At 45.6% G+C, this 16,654-nt stretch overlaps 1 protein-coding gene across 1 annotated transcript in view; it reads left to right on the forward strand.

Moving 5' to 3' along the window:
• Positions 1-9,345, forward strand: part of PCCB (propionyl-CoA carboxylase subunit beta) — an 85,122-nt gene extending 75,777 nt beyond the window's left edge. The window contains exons 13-15 of the mRNA XM_039489285.1: positions 7,315-7,413; positions 7,642-7,735; positions 9,043-9,345. Of these exons, the coding sequence (XP_039345219.1) occupies positions 7,315-7,413; positions 7,642-7,735; positions 9,043-9,164 (315 nt within the window). The 3' untranslated portion in view covers positions 9,165-9,345. The remainder of the gene's footprint in view (positions 1-7,314; positions 7,414-7,641; positions 7,736-9,042) is intronic.
• The last annotated feature ends 7,309 nt before the right edge of the window (positions 9,346-16,654 follow it).

Raw genomic sequence — 16,654 nt, forward strand, 5'->3', positions numbered from 1 at the left:
TCTGATGCCGTGGATGAGCCATCGGCTGTCCAATTTCCACCGTTCCCGCTGGCTTGCAGGGCCCTGCTAAAACTCCGCAGGGGCAGAGCGCACCTGATCATGATCACTCCAGCGTATCCCAGGCAGCACTGGTACACCAGGTCGCTACCCCTGTCGGTAGCCAACCCTATTTCCCTACCTCTTGGCCCAGACCCCATTTCGCGGGATCGCAGCAAGCTTCACCACCCAGACTGGTAATCCCTGCACCTCACAGCAGGGCTGCTGTGTGGCTAAACCGATCCGAATTCCATTGTTCTGCCTCGGCTCTGCAGGTTTCTCCTGGGTGATAGGAGATCCTCCACTCAGTTAACGTATCTGGCAGAGTGGAAGCGTTTCTCCTGCTGCTACGAAACGCACAATGTTTCTCCCGCCGAGGTCCCGATCCAGTCCGTCTTGGACTACCTCTGGTCTCAAACAGCAGCACATGGCGCGGCCCTCATTAAGGGCACTCTTGGCAGCCATCTCTCCCTTCCACCCAGCGGGGAGTGGCCGCTCCGTATTCTTACGCCTTGTGGTTTCTAGATTCCTCAAGGACTTGGAGCGTTATACCCCCCCCGGTTGGCCCCCGCCACAACCTGGGTCTTCAACCTGGTTCTCGCCAGTTTTATGATTGCCCATTCGGGACACTGACGACGTGCTCGCTGGCATACCTGTCCTGGAAGACAGTCTTCTTTGTAGCCTTTCCATCGGCCAGACGAGTCTCCGAGCTTCAGGCGCTCGCGATGGACCCACGGTATACTGTGTCTCTCAAGGACAAGTGCAGTTGTGACCGTGTCCGGCCTTCCTCCCTAAAGGTGGTGTCAGCCTCTCATATCATCCAGGATAGCTTCCTTCCGGTCTTCTTTCCGAAGCCACACTCATCGCAAGGAGAGCAACAATTGCCCTCCCTAGACGTCCGTAGGGCGTCCGCAATCTATATCGAGCGGACAAAGCCCTTGCGTAACGCCCCCGAATCTTCATCGTACTGGCATACCGAACGAGGGACATACCTGTCTCCTTCTAGAGGATTTCATCTTCGATGACTGGTGCATCTGCGCCTCCTGTGTTTAGCCCATGTTCCATGGAGCCACCTTACTGCACATTCCACCAGGGCTCAGGCTTCCCTGCTGCCTTCTTGGCCCACATACCCTTTCAGGGGATGTGTCGTGCAGCTAGTACGCACCTTTGCCTCATTGGCCCAAGTGTCCAGAGATGATGCAGCCTTTGGCACAGAAGTTTGCATTCTGCAGCATCTAACTCCGACCCCACCGCCTACATAATGCTTGGGAATCACCTAACTGGAATGCATAGGAGCAATCACTCGAAGAAGAAAAGACGGTTACTCACCGTAGTAACTGTTGTTCTTCGAGATGTGTTGCTCCTATCCATTCCAGACCCGCCCTCCTTCCCCACTGTCGGAGTAGCCGGCAAGAAGGAACTGAGGGGCGGATGGGTCGGCAGGGGTATATATCCTGCGCTATAGCGGCGCCACTCCAGGGGGCACCCAGCCGACCCACCGAGTGTTGCTAGGGTAAAAGTCTTCCGAAGAGCCGTGCACGCGCGGCGCGCACACCTAACTGGAATGGATAGGAGCAACACATCTCGAAGAACAACAGTTACTACGGTGAGTAACCGTCTTTTCCGCATGGTACCCATGGGGACCGTCATCCCATCCTTGGATCCCGGAGACTGTCTGCCGCCCTCGATATGAAGGGCGCGTATTTTCACGTCGCCATTTCTCTTCCACACAGAAGGTACCCCCGGTTGGGGGCCTACCGTCGTTTCCAGTATACGGCCCTCCCGGTTGGCCTCTATACAGCCCAAGTGTATTCAAAGTGCATGGCTGTAGTCGCCGCCTCTCTTCGCCACCGTCGGATACACGTTCTCCGTATCTAGAGAATTGGCTTATTCGAGGGACCTCCGGGCCCAAGTTACCAGTCATGTGGGCATCGACACGGACCTGTTCCTATGTCTAGGCCTGATGATCAATAGTAAAGTCCACTCTGGTTCCCACACAGGGAATAGAATTCATTGGGGCCATCCTGGACTCCAGTCTTACCAGAGCCTGCTTACCTCAGCCTCGGTTTCATGCGATGGTAACAATTGTACAAGGTCTACGGACCTTCCCGAAAACTTTGGCTCGCACTTGCCTAGGTTTCCTGAGTCACATGGCTGTCTACACGTTTGTTTCCAAACATGCCAGGCTTCGCCTCCGTCCACTTCAATCGTGGCTCACCTTGGTGTACCACCCGGGCAGAGATAGCATACTCCTGGTCGTCTCGTTCCCCCTGACCATCCTAGGCTCCCTCGACCGGGAGTCAGCGCCCTCCCTTGTGTATCCAGGCAGGCTGATCCATTAACCCATCGGGGACCCTCATGACAGACACCCCATCTCTCGGCTGGGTGCTCACCTGGGTCAGTTTCACACTCACGGCCTTCGGTCGGCTCAAGAGCTGGCCTTACACATCAGTGTCCGAGAGCTGAGAGCAGTCTGCCTTGTATACCAGGTGTTTCAGCTGGCGGATCGCCTCAGCAGATCCTTCCTGTCTCACAAGTGGTCGTTTCCTCCGGACATTATCCATTCCGTTTTTCGGAAGTGGGTCTTTCCCCGCATAGCCCTCTTCGCTCCCGCGAGAGCGAAAAGAGAGAGAAGTTCTCCTCATTCCAAAGCCTCTCCCCGGGCTCAGTCTTGGAGGGGTTTTCTGATGCCGTGGATGAGCCATCGGCTGTACGATTTCCCACCGTTCCCGCTGGTTCACAGGGTCCTGCTAAAACTCCGCAGGGACGGAGCGCACCTGATCATGATCGCTCCAGCGTAACCCAGGCAGCACTGGTACACCAGGTTGCTACCCCTGTCGGTAGCCAACCCTATTTCCCTACCTCTTTGCCCAGACCCCATAACGCGGGATCACGGCAAGCTTCACCACCCGGACTTGTAATCCCTGCACCTCACAGCATGGCTGCTGCGTGGCTATAACCGATCCGAATTACATTGTTCTGCCTCGGTTCTACAGGATTCTCCTGGGTGGTAGGAAATCTTCCACTCGGTTAACGTATCTGGTAGAGTGGAAGCGTTTCTCTTGCTGCTACGAAACGCACAATGTTTCTCCCGCCGAGGTCCCGATCCATTCCATCTTGGACTACCTCTGGTCTCTCAAACAGCAGCACCTGGCGCGGTCCTCATTAAGGGCACTCTTGGCAGCCATCTCTCCCTTCCACCCAGCGGAGAGTGGCCGCTCCGTATTCTTACACCTTGTGGTTTCTAGGTTCCTCAAGGACTTGGAGCGTTATACCCCCCCAGTTGGCCCCCGCCAAAACCTGGGTCTTCGACCTGGTTCTAACCAGTTTTATGATTGCCCATTCGAGCCACTGACGACATGCTCGCTGACATACCTGTCCTGGAAGACAGTTTTTCCTTGTAGCCTTTCCATAGGCCAGACGAGTCTCCGAGCTTTAGGCGCTCACGATGGACCCACGGTATAATGTCTCTCTCAAGGACAAGGACAGTTGTGACCACGTCCGGCCTTCCTCCCTAGTGGTGTCAGCCTCTCATATCATCCAGGATATCTTCCTTCCAGTCTTCTTTCCGAAGCCTCACTTATAGCAAGGAGAGCAACAATTGCCCTCCCTAGACATCCGTAGGGCATCCGCAATCTATATCGAGCGGACAAAGCCCTTTCGTAACGCCCCCAAATCTTCGTCTTGCTGGCGTGCCGGACGAGGGGCATGCTTGTCTCCTCCTAGAGGATTTCATCTTCGATGACGTCGTGCATCCGCACCTCCTGTGTTTTGGCCCATGTTCCATAGATCCACCTTACTTCACATTCCACCAGGGCTCAGGCTTCTCTGCTGCCTTCCTGGCTCACGTACCCTTTCAGGGGATGTGTCATGCAACTACCTGGCCCTCGGTCCACACCTTTGCCTCATTGGCCCAAGAGTCCAGAGATGATGCAGCCTTTGGCTCAGCAGTTTTGCATTCTGCAACATCTAACTCCGACCCCACCGCCTACGTAAGGCTTGGGAATCACCTAACTGGAATGCATAGGAGCAATCACTCGAAGAAGAAAAGACGGTTACTCACCGTTGTAACTGTTGTTCTTCGAGATGTGTTGCTCCTATCCATTCCAGACCCGCCCTCCTTCCCCACTGTCGGAGTAGCCGGCAAGAAGGAACTGAGGGGCGGATGGGTCGGCAGGGGTATATATCCTGCGCCATAGCGGCACCACTCCAGGGGGCGCCCAGCCGACCCACCGAGTGTTGCTAGGGTAAAAATCTTCCAAAGAGCCGTGCACGCGCGGCGCACACACCTAACTGGAATGGATAAGAGCAACACATCTCGAAGAACAACAGTTACAACGGTGAGTAACCGTCTTTTCTGCTGTCATGTAAAGGTAGGTTCCTCCAAGAGGACAGATGAAGAAAAACTTATGATGGTGATTGAGTTCTCAGATCACATCTTTACAGCACTGTGCAGATTTTGCATCCAACTGGCTTCTACTTGATCCTGTCACAATTATGAATCATAAGAGTAGAGCTGAGAAGTTTAGATCTGAACAGGCCTGGGAGAGTGAGTCTGCAGGAGAAAAAAAGCAACTTTGAAAACATGGGGAGAAAAAGTGTTTTCCATGAGGACAGCTACTAACTAAGCCAGAAAGATTGCCAAAAAGGATTGCAAAAACATTTTAAAGTACATCAGAACCAGGAAGCCTGCCAAATAAGCAGTGGGCCACTGGACAATCAAGGTGCTAAAGGAGCACTCAAGGAATATAAGGCTATTGCAGAGAAGCTAAATAAATTCTTTGCATCAGTCTTTACTGCATAGGATGTGAGGGAGATTCCCACACTTGAGCCATTCTTTTTAGGTGACAGATCTGAGGAGCTTTCCCAGATTGAGGTGTCAGTAGAGGAGGTTTTGGAACAAATTGGTAAATTAAACCATAATAAGTCACCAGGACCACATAGTATTCCTTCAAGCGTTCTGAAGGAATTCAAATGTGAAATTGCAGAACTACTAAGTGTAGTTTGTAACCTATCATTTAAATCAGCCTCTGTACGAAATGGCAGTAGGGATAGCTATTTTTTAAAAAGGCTCCAGAGGCGATCCTAGCAATTGCAGGACAGTAAGCCTAAGTTCAGTATCATGCAAATTTTTCAAAACTATAGTAACGAACAGAATTATCACACAGATAGATGAACATCATGTGTTGGGGAAGATTCAACATGGCTTTGTAAAGGGAAATCATGCCTCATTACTCTATTAGAATTCTTTGAAGGGGTCAACAAACATGTGAAGAAGGGTGATCCAGTGGATATAGTGTACTTGGATTTTCAGAAGACCTTTGACAAAGTCCCTCACCAAAGTTTTTATGCAAAGTAAGCAGTCATAGGATAAGAGGGAAGGTCCTCTTATGGATCAGTAACTGGATAAAAGACATGAAACAAAGGACAAAAATAAATGGTCAATTTTCAGAGTGGAGAGAAATAAATAGTGGTGTCCCCCAAGGATCTGTACTGGGATCAGTACTGTTCAACATATTCATAAATGATCTGGAAAAATGGGTAAACAATGAGGAGGCAAAATTTGCAGATACAAAATTACTCAAGACAGCTAAGTCCAAAGCAGATTGCGAAGAGTTACAAAGGATCTCATAAAACGTGGTGACTGGGCAACAAAATGGCAGGTGAAATTCAATGTTGATAATGCAAAGTAATGCACATTGGAAAACATCCCAACTATAGATACAAAATGATGGCATCTAAATTAGCTGCTACCATTCAAGAAAAAGATCTTAGTCATTGTGGATAGTACTCTGGAAACATCCACTCAACATCCACTGGTGCAGCGCCAGTCAAAAAAGCTAACAATGTTAGGAACCCACTAGGAAAGGGATAGATAATGAGACAGAAAAGATCATAATGCCACTGTATAAATCCATGATACACCCACACCTTGAATCCTGCATGCATTTCTGGTTGCCCCATCTTATAAAAGATATATTAGAAATGGAAAAGGCACAGAGAAGGGCAACAAAAATGATGAAGGGTATGGAACAGCTTCCATATGAGGAGAGATTAAAAAGCCTGGGACTTCTCCTTTTACAAGCTGAAATGACTAAGGGGTGATGTGATAAATGTCTCTAGAATCATGAATGGTGTGGAGAAAGTAAATACGGAAGTGTTGTTTACCTCTTCACATAACACAAGAAGCAGTGGTCACCCAATGAAATTAATAGGCAGCAAGTTTAAAACAAACAAAAGGAAGTACTTCTTCACACAGCGCTCAATCAACCTGTGAAATTCATTGCTAGGGGATGTTGTGAAGACCAAAAGTATAACTGGGTTCATAAAAGACTGAGATAAGTTCATGGAGGATAGGTCCATCAAAGGCTATTAGCCAAAATGGTCAGGGATGCATCCCCATGCTCTGGGTGTCCCTAGTTTCTGTTTGCCGGAAGCTGGGAGTGGGTGATGGGATCCCCTCGATGATTGCCTGTCTGTTCATTCTCTCTGAAGCACCTGGCATTGGCCACTGTCGGAAGACAGGATACTAGGCAATATGGACCATTGGTCTGATCCAGTATGGCCATTCTTATGTTCTCATTAGTTGCTGCAGATTCACTGTTTCATGACTTGGCAACACATTATTTTCATATAAATTTCTGAATTCTTAAGATAACTTTTTATTTCTCTTTTTTATGTTCAGCATTGATTACACTGCTGATACCAGCAATATAAGAATATAGATGCTAAAATTGGATGTCTTGATTCTGCACTAATTGGTTATTTGATAGAACCATAAAGATGAGGATAGTATCAACTGAATTTGTTCAGTTTTCTTTTTTCATTCTGGTACAGTTTTACTCAGAAGTACCATTCCCAACCTGCAATGACAACTTGTTTGTCATTTTCAAAAGGTCTTTCTGAGTCAAGACCAGCAGGTGTGTATTATGGCACTACTGTACTTTCAATACATTAACCCTTTTGTGATGAGGAAGGAGGAGGCCTTTGTGATGGACACATTTAGAAAAGCAGATAGTAAAAGTTGTACTTTCATGTCATTAGGTTTAGACACCTCCGTTGTCTCACTTTAGTGCTTCTGATAGAGGTTAACTTGGACACAGCCTTTCTGTGAAGTTTGGAGCAAAGTTATGCTAATGCTGAGCAGTTGCTCTCGAAATGGACCAACTTGGGCTCTCTTCAGTGTGTCCTTGTCTCTAGAATGGCAATACTTGCAGAAGGGATTTAGTTTGTTGCTGTTGTGCACTTGTCTGATATCAGTTACTTTGTTTCTTCCAGGCTTATGGGGGTGCATATGATGTGATGAGTTCGAAACATTTACGAGGAGATGTTAATTACGCATGGCCTACAGCAGAGGTTGCAGTAATGGGTGCAAAGGTAGTGTTTCACTTCTGACTTCCAGCAGCCATAGCTATCTCTGAAAAATCATTGGAGGCGGCTTGCTGAGATTAATACAACTGATTTTTCTCTGAAGTATCTTATTAGTTTATAGCACAGCTTTTATTGTAGTGCTTTAAATCCTATGCCTTAAATAAAAGGGTTTTTTTTTCAAGATGGATTAATTATTTCAGTCCAGTTTCAGGGCATGTTTGTATGTCTTTCTAGGGTGCTGTCCAGATCATTTTCAGAGGAAAAGAAACAGATGCAGAGGCAGAATATGTGAATAAGTTTGCAAATCCCTTCCCTGCGGCTGTCAGAGGTACCAGAGACTTTGTTCTTCAAGTTCCTTTCTTAAATTCCTTGGTTAAAGTCCTTTGAGAGTCAAATTTCACTTGTGTGGTCTATGGTCACGGCTAACACTTTGATCAAATATTAGTTTAATCTCACAGGGCATTTTAAAGACAAGGGATTTAGGAATTAAAGTGGCACTAATCATAGTTTGGAAGTTATTCAAACGCTCTTACATTTTTATTTTTGTTTTTTTAATTTTTTTTCCAAATTCCAGCTACAAAACAACACATCTGAAGGGCTTCTAATACAATTTCTTTGAAGCACTGGCGATATGTAGGACACAGGGTCATGTCTGAGACACTAATAAGCGTAATAAAAATGTTCTAAATGTGAGAGGTATTTCAAAACCTGGACAACTTCCATAGTACTTGGGAGCACTCTGACAGTCTGGGGGAGTTTAATGAGGTGTGCTGGTCAACTTTAGAAGGGACCAGACTTCTGGCTCAGCTTCAGTTCCCCAACATACACTGCTGCCCTAGGTGGTCGGCCAAGGGCCCTTAGTTTTTGTTGTTGTAGTAGTGGATGTAATTCTGTATTTCCATATATTTAAAAGTTCATTTCTTATAAGTTGAACCTTAAAGTGCATTTTTACTCTGAAAAATGGGTGTGTAGAAATGGCTCTTTCTCAATCAGACGATCAGTTCCCTGTATGTTTTAGTTACATCTGCTTACTCTACTGATCAGTATATTCATTTGTACCACGTTTTAGTCCTGTCAGTAGCACAGCGTGGTAGCAAGCACAACAAGATAGATCGTTTCCTGGCTAGTGGATTATCAACAGAAGTGTTAAATGTTTTCACTGCAGTGTTTATTGTTGGGGCTTGAGCCAGAAAAAAAAACAGAATTTCGCTATCAGATGCCAGGTTGAATTTGCAGAATTGTCAGAAAATACATCTTGTCATTTGTAAACCGAACTGACTTGATTTGAACTGCAGGAGACTATACATATAGAACTTCCCAATGAAATTTACAGTTATTCTTGAATTGAGCCCCACTGTAAGTCTAAATTTCTTGGCTTTCTGATGTTTACTTATTTGATGATAAAGTTTATGCAAAGCGTTTTAAGTTATTGAAACACATTGTCAACTTTGTCAGTTTAACTCAAATGCTTCTCTTGCGAGTTAAGTTATAAATTAACCGTTGCATGCAGTTCTCTAATACATTAATTGTTTAGTGACTGCATAGTTTTGAAGTTGCAAAGTAATTACAATTATATATATTGTGGTTGGGAGGCAATAGTGTTTGTGTGTAATTTGTTTTTGGTAAATTAAACAGGGTTTGTTGATGATATCATTGAACCTTCTACCACTCGAATCCGCATTTGCCGTGATCTGGAAGTGCTGGCTAGCAAAACGCAATCCAATCCCTGGAAGAAGCATGCGAACATTCCACTGTGAATATGATGAAGAATTGGCTACAAAATGAAGCCACTTTTGTGACACGGGGAAGTGTTCTGAATACATATATTCCTTAGCTAAAGTGGAGAACCTGAACTTAGCACTATGAACATTTCTTTTAATTTTAATTTGCTTAAGTATTATGTAGCAATAAATTTTGAGAGAATGGTTTTATCTGGTATTACATGATTACTTTTAATTAACAGATTCTTTATTTAGCCAACAGTCCTGAAATTGCTTCCTCCTTAGAAGTCATGAGTCCAAATGGATTTCAAGACCTCATGGTCTGATCTTCTGCAATGGAGACAGGGAAGGAATGTCCCTTGAGTCCATTGGCTTTCTGTCGTTGTTTGGCACAGACAGAAAGGGCTCCAATAGAAAATCATGCCTTTGGATCCAGTCAGAGTTTGGTATAGTTGAGATTTGGGCAGGACAACAGTCTGGGAACGGTGCATCATCTCTGGATCCTGGTCTATTGGTTCTGTCCCTGCATTACAGCACCCATCATATTTGTTAGGCAAAACTCCCAGTATGCTCCCTCTAATGGTGCTGATGGTGGGGTTCTTGAAGCATTGGGAACCATCCTGAGTGCAGTCTTGAGGAATTTGCTCTTGGTCTCCATAGCTTCACTTCCTCTGATGTTCTCTCCAGAGCAGCTGTTTTTACGCACCCATTGAAGCAACACTCTTTGAGTGGTTTCAGAGTAGCAGCCGTGTTAGTCTGTATCCGCAAAAAAACCAGGAGTACTTGTGGCACCTTAAAGACTAACAAATTTATTTAAGCATGAGCTTTCGTGAGCTACAGCTCACTTCTTCGGATGCACAGAATGGAACACACAGACAGGGGATATTTATACATACAGAGAACATGAAAAGGTGGAAGTATGCATACCAACAGGCAGAGTCTAATCAATTGAGATGAGCTATCGTTAGCAGGAGGAAAAAAACTTTTTGAAGTGATAATTAAGATGGCCCATAGAAGGTGTGAGGAGAACTTAACATAGGGAAATAGATTCAATTGGTGTAATGACCCAACCATTCCCAGTCTTTGTTTAACCCACAGTTAATAGTATCTAGTTTGCATATTAATTCAAGTTCAGCAGTTTCTCTTTGGAGTCTGTTTTTGAAGTTTTTTGGTTGGCAATTTTGCAACAAAAAAACTTCAAAAACAGACTCCAAAGAGAAACTGCTGAACTTGAATTAATATGCAAACTAGATACTATTAACTGTGGGTTAAACAAAGACTGGGAATGGTTGGGTCATTACACCAATTGAATCTATTTCCCTATGTTAAGTTCTCCTCACACCTTCTATGGGCCATCTTAATTATCACTTCAAAAAGTTTTTTTCCTCCTGCTAACGATAGCTCATCTCAATTGATTAGACTCTGCCTGTTGGTATGCATACTTCCACCTTTTCATGTTCTCTGTATGTATAAATATCCCCTGCCTGTGTGTTCCATTCTGTGCATCCGAAGAAGTGAGCTGTAGCTCACGAAAGCTCATGCTTAAATAAATTTGTTAGTCTTTAAGGTGCCACAAGTACTCCTGTTTTTTTACTCTTTGAGTGATATTGCATTCTCATATGTGGGTGTAATAACACTTGGTGGGTAGAAACTTAATTGTTTGTCTAATTAAAGTTGGATTTAATGAAAGATGTAAAATGTGCTAAAGTATCCTGACATTGCTTAATCCACTGTTACTTTTATCACAACTTTCTATTGCTCTTCGTGACAAGAGCCTGACAGAAAGTAAATTAATATATAACAGTGGAAATTAGTGATGGCTAATAGAAAATAAACAAGGTATGAAAATTACTGCACTTCAACATGCAGATTTGTGCATTTGGGGAATTTAAATAGCACACTGACTGGTGTGTTCAGTGCTTTGTGTGTATGGGACTGGTGCCTTGTTCCTGTGGGTGTGATGGTGCGGATTGTCAGGAATCGGGACCTACAGCAGATCCAGTCTCTGGGCAACCTAACAAGCGCTGCCAGCCTGTAGTAGGCTGCCTGATTGGCTTCACTGCCTGAGTGTGGGAAGAGCCAGCAGACAGGCTCTTAAGTCCAGCGGCTGCTCAAAGCATTCGCCCACAGCTGTGGAAGCTCCTGCACCTGCTTGTTCCCAGTCTTGCTCCCGCCTTGTTTCAGCCCTGATCCGGTCTTTCCCCAGTCTTGCTTTGCTTCAGGTAACAGGCTTTTGACACTCAGCTCCGATTCCTGTCTTTTTTTATTCTGGCATTTGGCTTTTGACTCCAGCTCTGACCCTGAGCTCCAATTCCTAGCCTCCGACTCCAGCTCTGACCCTGAGCTCCAATTCCTGACTACATACTCCTGTTCCAACCAGTAGACACAACCACCATGTCCTGGTCTGTAACACAGATATAGGTGCCATGTGTGAGGATGTTGGCATTGTTTCAATTGTATGATTTTTCACTTTTTAATTTTCATGTATAAGGTTTATTTGTTGTATGTATGACACTGAGAAAATGAAATTAAAATCCACAAAGAAAGGGATAATGTTTTCCACTACCAACACTGTGACATCAGACTACATGCATGTGTGCTATAAAACAGTACAGGAACACAAAGGGCCTCCTGCAGGTTAAAAAGAAAGAAAGAAAAAAAAGGTGGTGGGCAGAGAGATTAGAGGAAAGAAGTAAACAGGCCAGGGTGGGTTACGCAGCCTCTGCTGTCAACAAAGTGTACATCTGTGACTGAAGCCAGCATAATCCAGTTGATTTAAATACCTAACTGTAGTACTATGGGATAGAAACGGGTATCTGAGTGTGAAGTAATTTTTAGATAAAATTACTAAAAGAACACCAACCAAATTATTAAAATTGATAAATGGGAGAAACAACAATAAAACAGATGGAATTATTAACTGATTGTCAGGTGACTTGTTCAGGGAAACTAAAATCAAAATAACTGGGTTTTTTAGATAAGGGAAGTGCAATAAATGTTGTTATATACTTGAACTTCAGTACAGGAAGTTCAAGCCTCGGCTCAGGAGCAGCCCATAAGTTCTGCGAACATCTCGTCCCGTGTCTTTTTCTTGCGCCGCCTAATCTGCGCCAGCCTCTGTGAGGGGCATGCTGGAGCAGGTCGGGATACAGTTGCAGCTGTGTGATGGGAAAAAGGGAGTGAATTCCTTACAAAGATACATTTTTGCAAAGAAGAAACAGTCTAGTCAGTCTCTGTGAACAAGACCATGCACAGCACCTATCTCATGCGCACTCACTCAGGGAAAGTTTGAATTTTCGGAATTCGCTTTCATTGCCTGGGGGATTGCACTGCAGATCAGACAAGCGGGGCAGGACAGCAGAATCCGTGGAGCAGCCAGGCATGGTAAGCCAAAGACTTTTGGCTGCTTAAAAGTGAATGTATACCACTGTCCTCTTGCTGCAGGCAATCCTGAAAGCATAAACTCTGCCCCTGTTCCACCCCCTCACGTCTGTTCCATGGGAAAGATCCCTGTATGCTGCCACTCTGCAGCCTCCACCACGTGGCTGTAAAGTGACACTTCTTGTTATGCAAAGGAACAGTGAAGCACTCCCAATACTAATAGTAAACAAATTACTCTAATTAAATGCAGGAGTCTCCGAGCGAGATCACCCTGAGGAGGGTCACAGAAAGAGATAGAGAGCGCATGCTGCGTGAAAGCGAGCACAAACCAGGGGCCTATGCTGTCATGCTCGTTGAGGCAATGGTCCCGGAGTACCAGATGAAAGCCTGGCGCGGAACAGTGTGCTACTTCGAAGCACCCAATAAGGCAGCTCTCCCCAGGAACCTCATGCAGAGGCTTTTCGATTACCTCCAGGAGAGCTTCTCGGAGATCTCCCAAGAGGATTTCTGTTCTATCCCCATATATATTGACCTTATTTTCAACTAGTAACTATTCCTGCTCCATTAAAAATAAATGTTAACATGTTTAAAGCACTTACAGACTTATCCTTCCCCTGATTCAGGGTCCGGGATAACGGCTGGGGAGGGTTGGTAGGGGATCTCAGTGAGGGTGATGAAGAGATCCTGGCTGTCTGGAAAATCAGCGTTGTAAGCGCTGTCGACTGCCCCCCCCTCCTCATCTCCTTCCTCATCTTCCCCGTCTGCGAACATCGTCGAGGAACTAGCCGTCGACACTATCCCATCCTGAGAGTCCATGGACACTGGTGGGGCAGTGGTGGCAGACCCACCGAGAATGGCATGCAGTGCCTCGTAGAAGCGGCATGTCTGGGGCTGGGTTCCAGAATGTCCGTTTGCCGCTTCGATTTTTTGGTAGCCTTGTCTCAGCTCCTTGATTTTCACGCGGCACTGCGTTGTATCCCGGCTGTATCCTCTGAGTGCCATGGCTTTGGAGACCTTCTCGTAGGTCTTTGCATTCCGTTTGTTGGAGCGCAGCTCCGAAAGCACAGACTCATCGCCCCACACAGCAATGAGATCCAAGACTTCCTGGTCAGTCCATGCTGGGGCCCTCTTTCTACTCTGAGATTCCCTGGACTCCTCTGCTGGAGAGCTCTGCATTGTTGCCAGTGCTGCTGAGCTCGCCACGATGTCCACACAGGAAATGAGATTCAAACTGGCCAGACAGGAAAAGGAATTCAAATTTTCCCGGGGCATTTCCTGTGTGGCTGGTCAGAGCATCCAAGCTCGGACTGCTGTCCAGAGCGTCAACAGAGTGGTGCACTGTGGGATAGCTCCGGGAGCTACTGAGGTCGATTTGCATCCACACCTAGTCTAAATCGACATAGCCATGTCGAATTTAGCGCTACTCCCCTCGTCGGGGAGGAGTACAGAAGTCGAACTAAAGAGCCCTCTATGTCGAATTAAATAGCTTCGTGGTGTGGACGGGTGCACGGTTAATTCGAATTAATGCTGCTAAATTCGAATTAAAGTCCTAGTGTAGACCAGGCCTCAGAGACTTCTGTTTTCACAATGTCTCTCTTCAATGCTCCTGTCACCAGAAATGTGACACCCAATTCTGGAGCAATTAAGTAGACAAAAGAGACTCAGAAAGGTTCTCCAGAGAGTCAGGGACCTTTGCTATCCAAGGATTGAGTGTCTCTGATTCTGTTTCCCAGCACTGAGCTCTGTCTCTGCTGCCAGGAATCTTCAAAGGAGGAAGACTTCAAAGGAGCCACTAGTGCCAGGGATTGCAGAGCAGCTAGTGCAGACGAGCTCTTCCTGGTGTGGGAAAAAGAGGGACTAGGACCTGACATGCTGCACTGCAGCACAGAGCTGATACAGAAACTACCCCCTTCAGCTGAAGTATCAGGGAAAGAAAAATCATCTGCGTTCCTCTTCAGCACCATCTTCAGCAGCACTGCCTCTCTCAGAATCAGAGTGCTCAGGAGAGTCTTCTTCAGAGCTTCCCTTGTCAGCCTTGATCAAAGCCTGCTCGGCACCAGCAGGTTCAGCTGCAGAGGAAGCTTCAGAGCAGAGAGAGGCACCTACAGCATCCTCACTACAGGGACCTTTTACAACTACATTTTCAGCTGCAGACTCTGACAGAAGCTCTCCACAAAAAGGGAAATCACATGGATGGAACGAAATTAAGTCTAGGGAGGCATATGGAAAAGAGCCTCCTAGTAGTCCTGAGGATGCTAATTCTAACTCTGGCTTGGTTCCCTCCAAACTGGCCAAACATCCCTTTCTCCTATGGTCCACAACCTTGGCCATATTGGCCCTCATGGCCTCAATAACCACAATTTCAAGGACAAGTTCTCCCACAATATACAGAATCTATTTGTGAATCACTTGCTGTAAACTTTTTTAATTCTAACAACTCTACTGGTCAAGTTCAAGATGCAGAGGAACAACAGATTTCAAGTGATGGTGAAATACCAGCCCATCAGGACAGCCCTTCTGATCCTGTACTTCATTTTTCTTCCTTGCCTTATAAAAACCATTTCAGACTTCAGCTGATGATTTTACCACCTTTCAGAAATTATTGAAGCATATGGCAAAAATGCTAGAAGTTCCTTTGGAGACAGTTGAGGAAAAAGCATATAACCTTTTTGATACTCTGCAGCCAGCATCCTGAAGCTGGGCTGCATTTCCTATTAATGAAGGGATACTGGATCCAGACAAAGATCTCTGGGCTACCCCAGCTTCCATTTCAGCTAATGCAAAATGCACAGATTGTAGATATCAGGTGCCATCTAAAGGATTTGTTTATTTTTATGCTAATCTGGCTCCATCACTGGTGGTTGCTGCATCCAATGAGTGATCAAAAGAGTCTGGGAAATCTACCCTTAAAGAGAAAACCCAACACAATGCATTTGTTTGGGGGGGGGGGAGGGAGGTTACTCTTCCTGCGTTTTACAGATCAGCATAGCAAAATATGATTATCTGCAATGGGATAGACTGTGCGAGTTTAAGCACAGGTTACCTTCGGAATGTAGAGGTGAGTTTAAAGCTACTTGTGAAGAAGGCAGCTTATTGCCAAAACCTCTCTTCTAGATGTATTGAATGCTGTTGATTCGAGTGCTCATTCAGGGCAAGTCTAAACTACAAAATTAAGTTGACCTAAGTTACATTGATGTACAGCCACCACAGAAATTAAACTGCTTTTGCATGTCCCCACTATGCTCCTTGTGGTGGCAAGGCACATCCTCACCAGGAACGCTTGCACCAATTTAACTGTCAATGAGGGGCATTGTGGGACGGCTTCTGAAAGGCAAACAGTCAATGTAAGCAACAGTGTGTCTATACTGACACTGCATCAACCTAACTACATTGGCTTAAGCACTACACCTCTCACTGAGGTGTAGGGCTTAACTCTGTATTGTGGGCGAGTTACATTGGTGTGAGCTGCATTTTAGTGTAGATGCTTACAGAGTTGGGTCTATGTAGGCTGCCTTATGTCAACCTAACTCTGCAGTGTGGATCAGGGCTTAGTGACTACATGTATTGTGATGCAACACTCATCATGGTTATCTGTCAGTGTTACCAAAAGAAGCCCAAGTGCTTATTGAATATTTGTCAGTCAATGGTTGGAACCTGTTCTGTACCAAGGCTGATGAATCTCTGTGTTCATTAAAAGACTTGAGCTCCACACTCAGATCATTGGATTTATACACTCCTCCTTTCAAAAAGAAACAGTTTTGTCATCAATCTTCACTTCTCAGATATAGGAACACTCAATATCCTCCTTATTCATATTCCCAACATCAGAGACCTTCCAAACAATCTGTAGAAGGAAGGCTAAATGTCAAAAGAAGTCAGCTCCACTACCCTCTTCTGTAAGTAATCAGTCGGATCAGACACAAAAACATCAAATTTGATGTGATGGTCGAGGATCTTGAACTAATTTATAAAGGTGTTGTATACCCTTTACTTCACCCTTTGGTTCCTGTCTAACTTATTTCCTGGAGACTTGGATGGCAATCACCAGAGATCAGTGGATCCTTCAAGTAAGTAGGACGGATTCTCTTGTTCAATTTCAATCCCTCCTCCTTGCCACTCCCCTTCCTGGTCCCTTTTCAGGGACC

The sequence above is a fragment of the Mauremys reevesii genome, linkage group 9 (genome assembly GCF_016161935.1).
Source record: "Mauremys reevesii isolate NIE-2019 linkage group 9, ASM1616193v1, whole genome shotgun sequence".
Taxonomy (NCBI): Eukaryota; Metazoa; Chordata; order Testudines; family Geoemydidae; genus Mauremys; species Mauremys reevesii.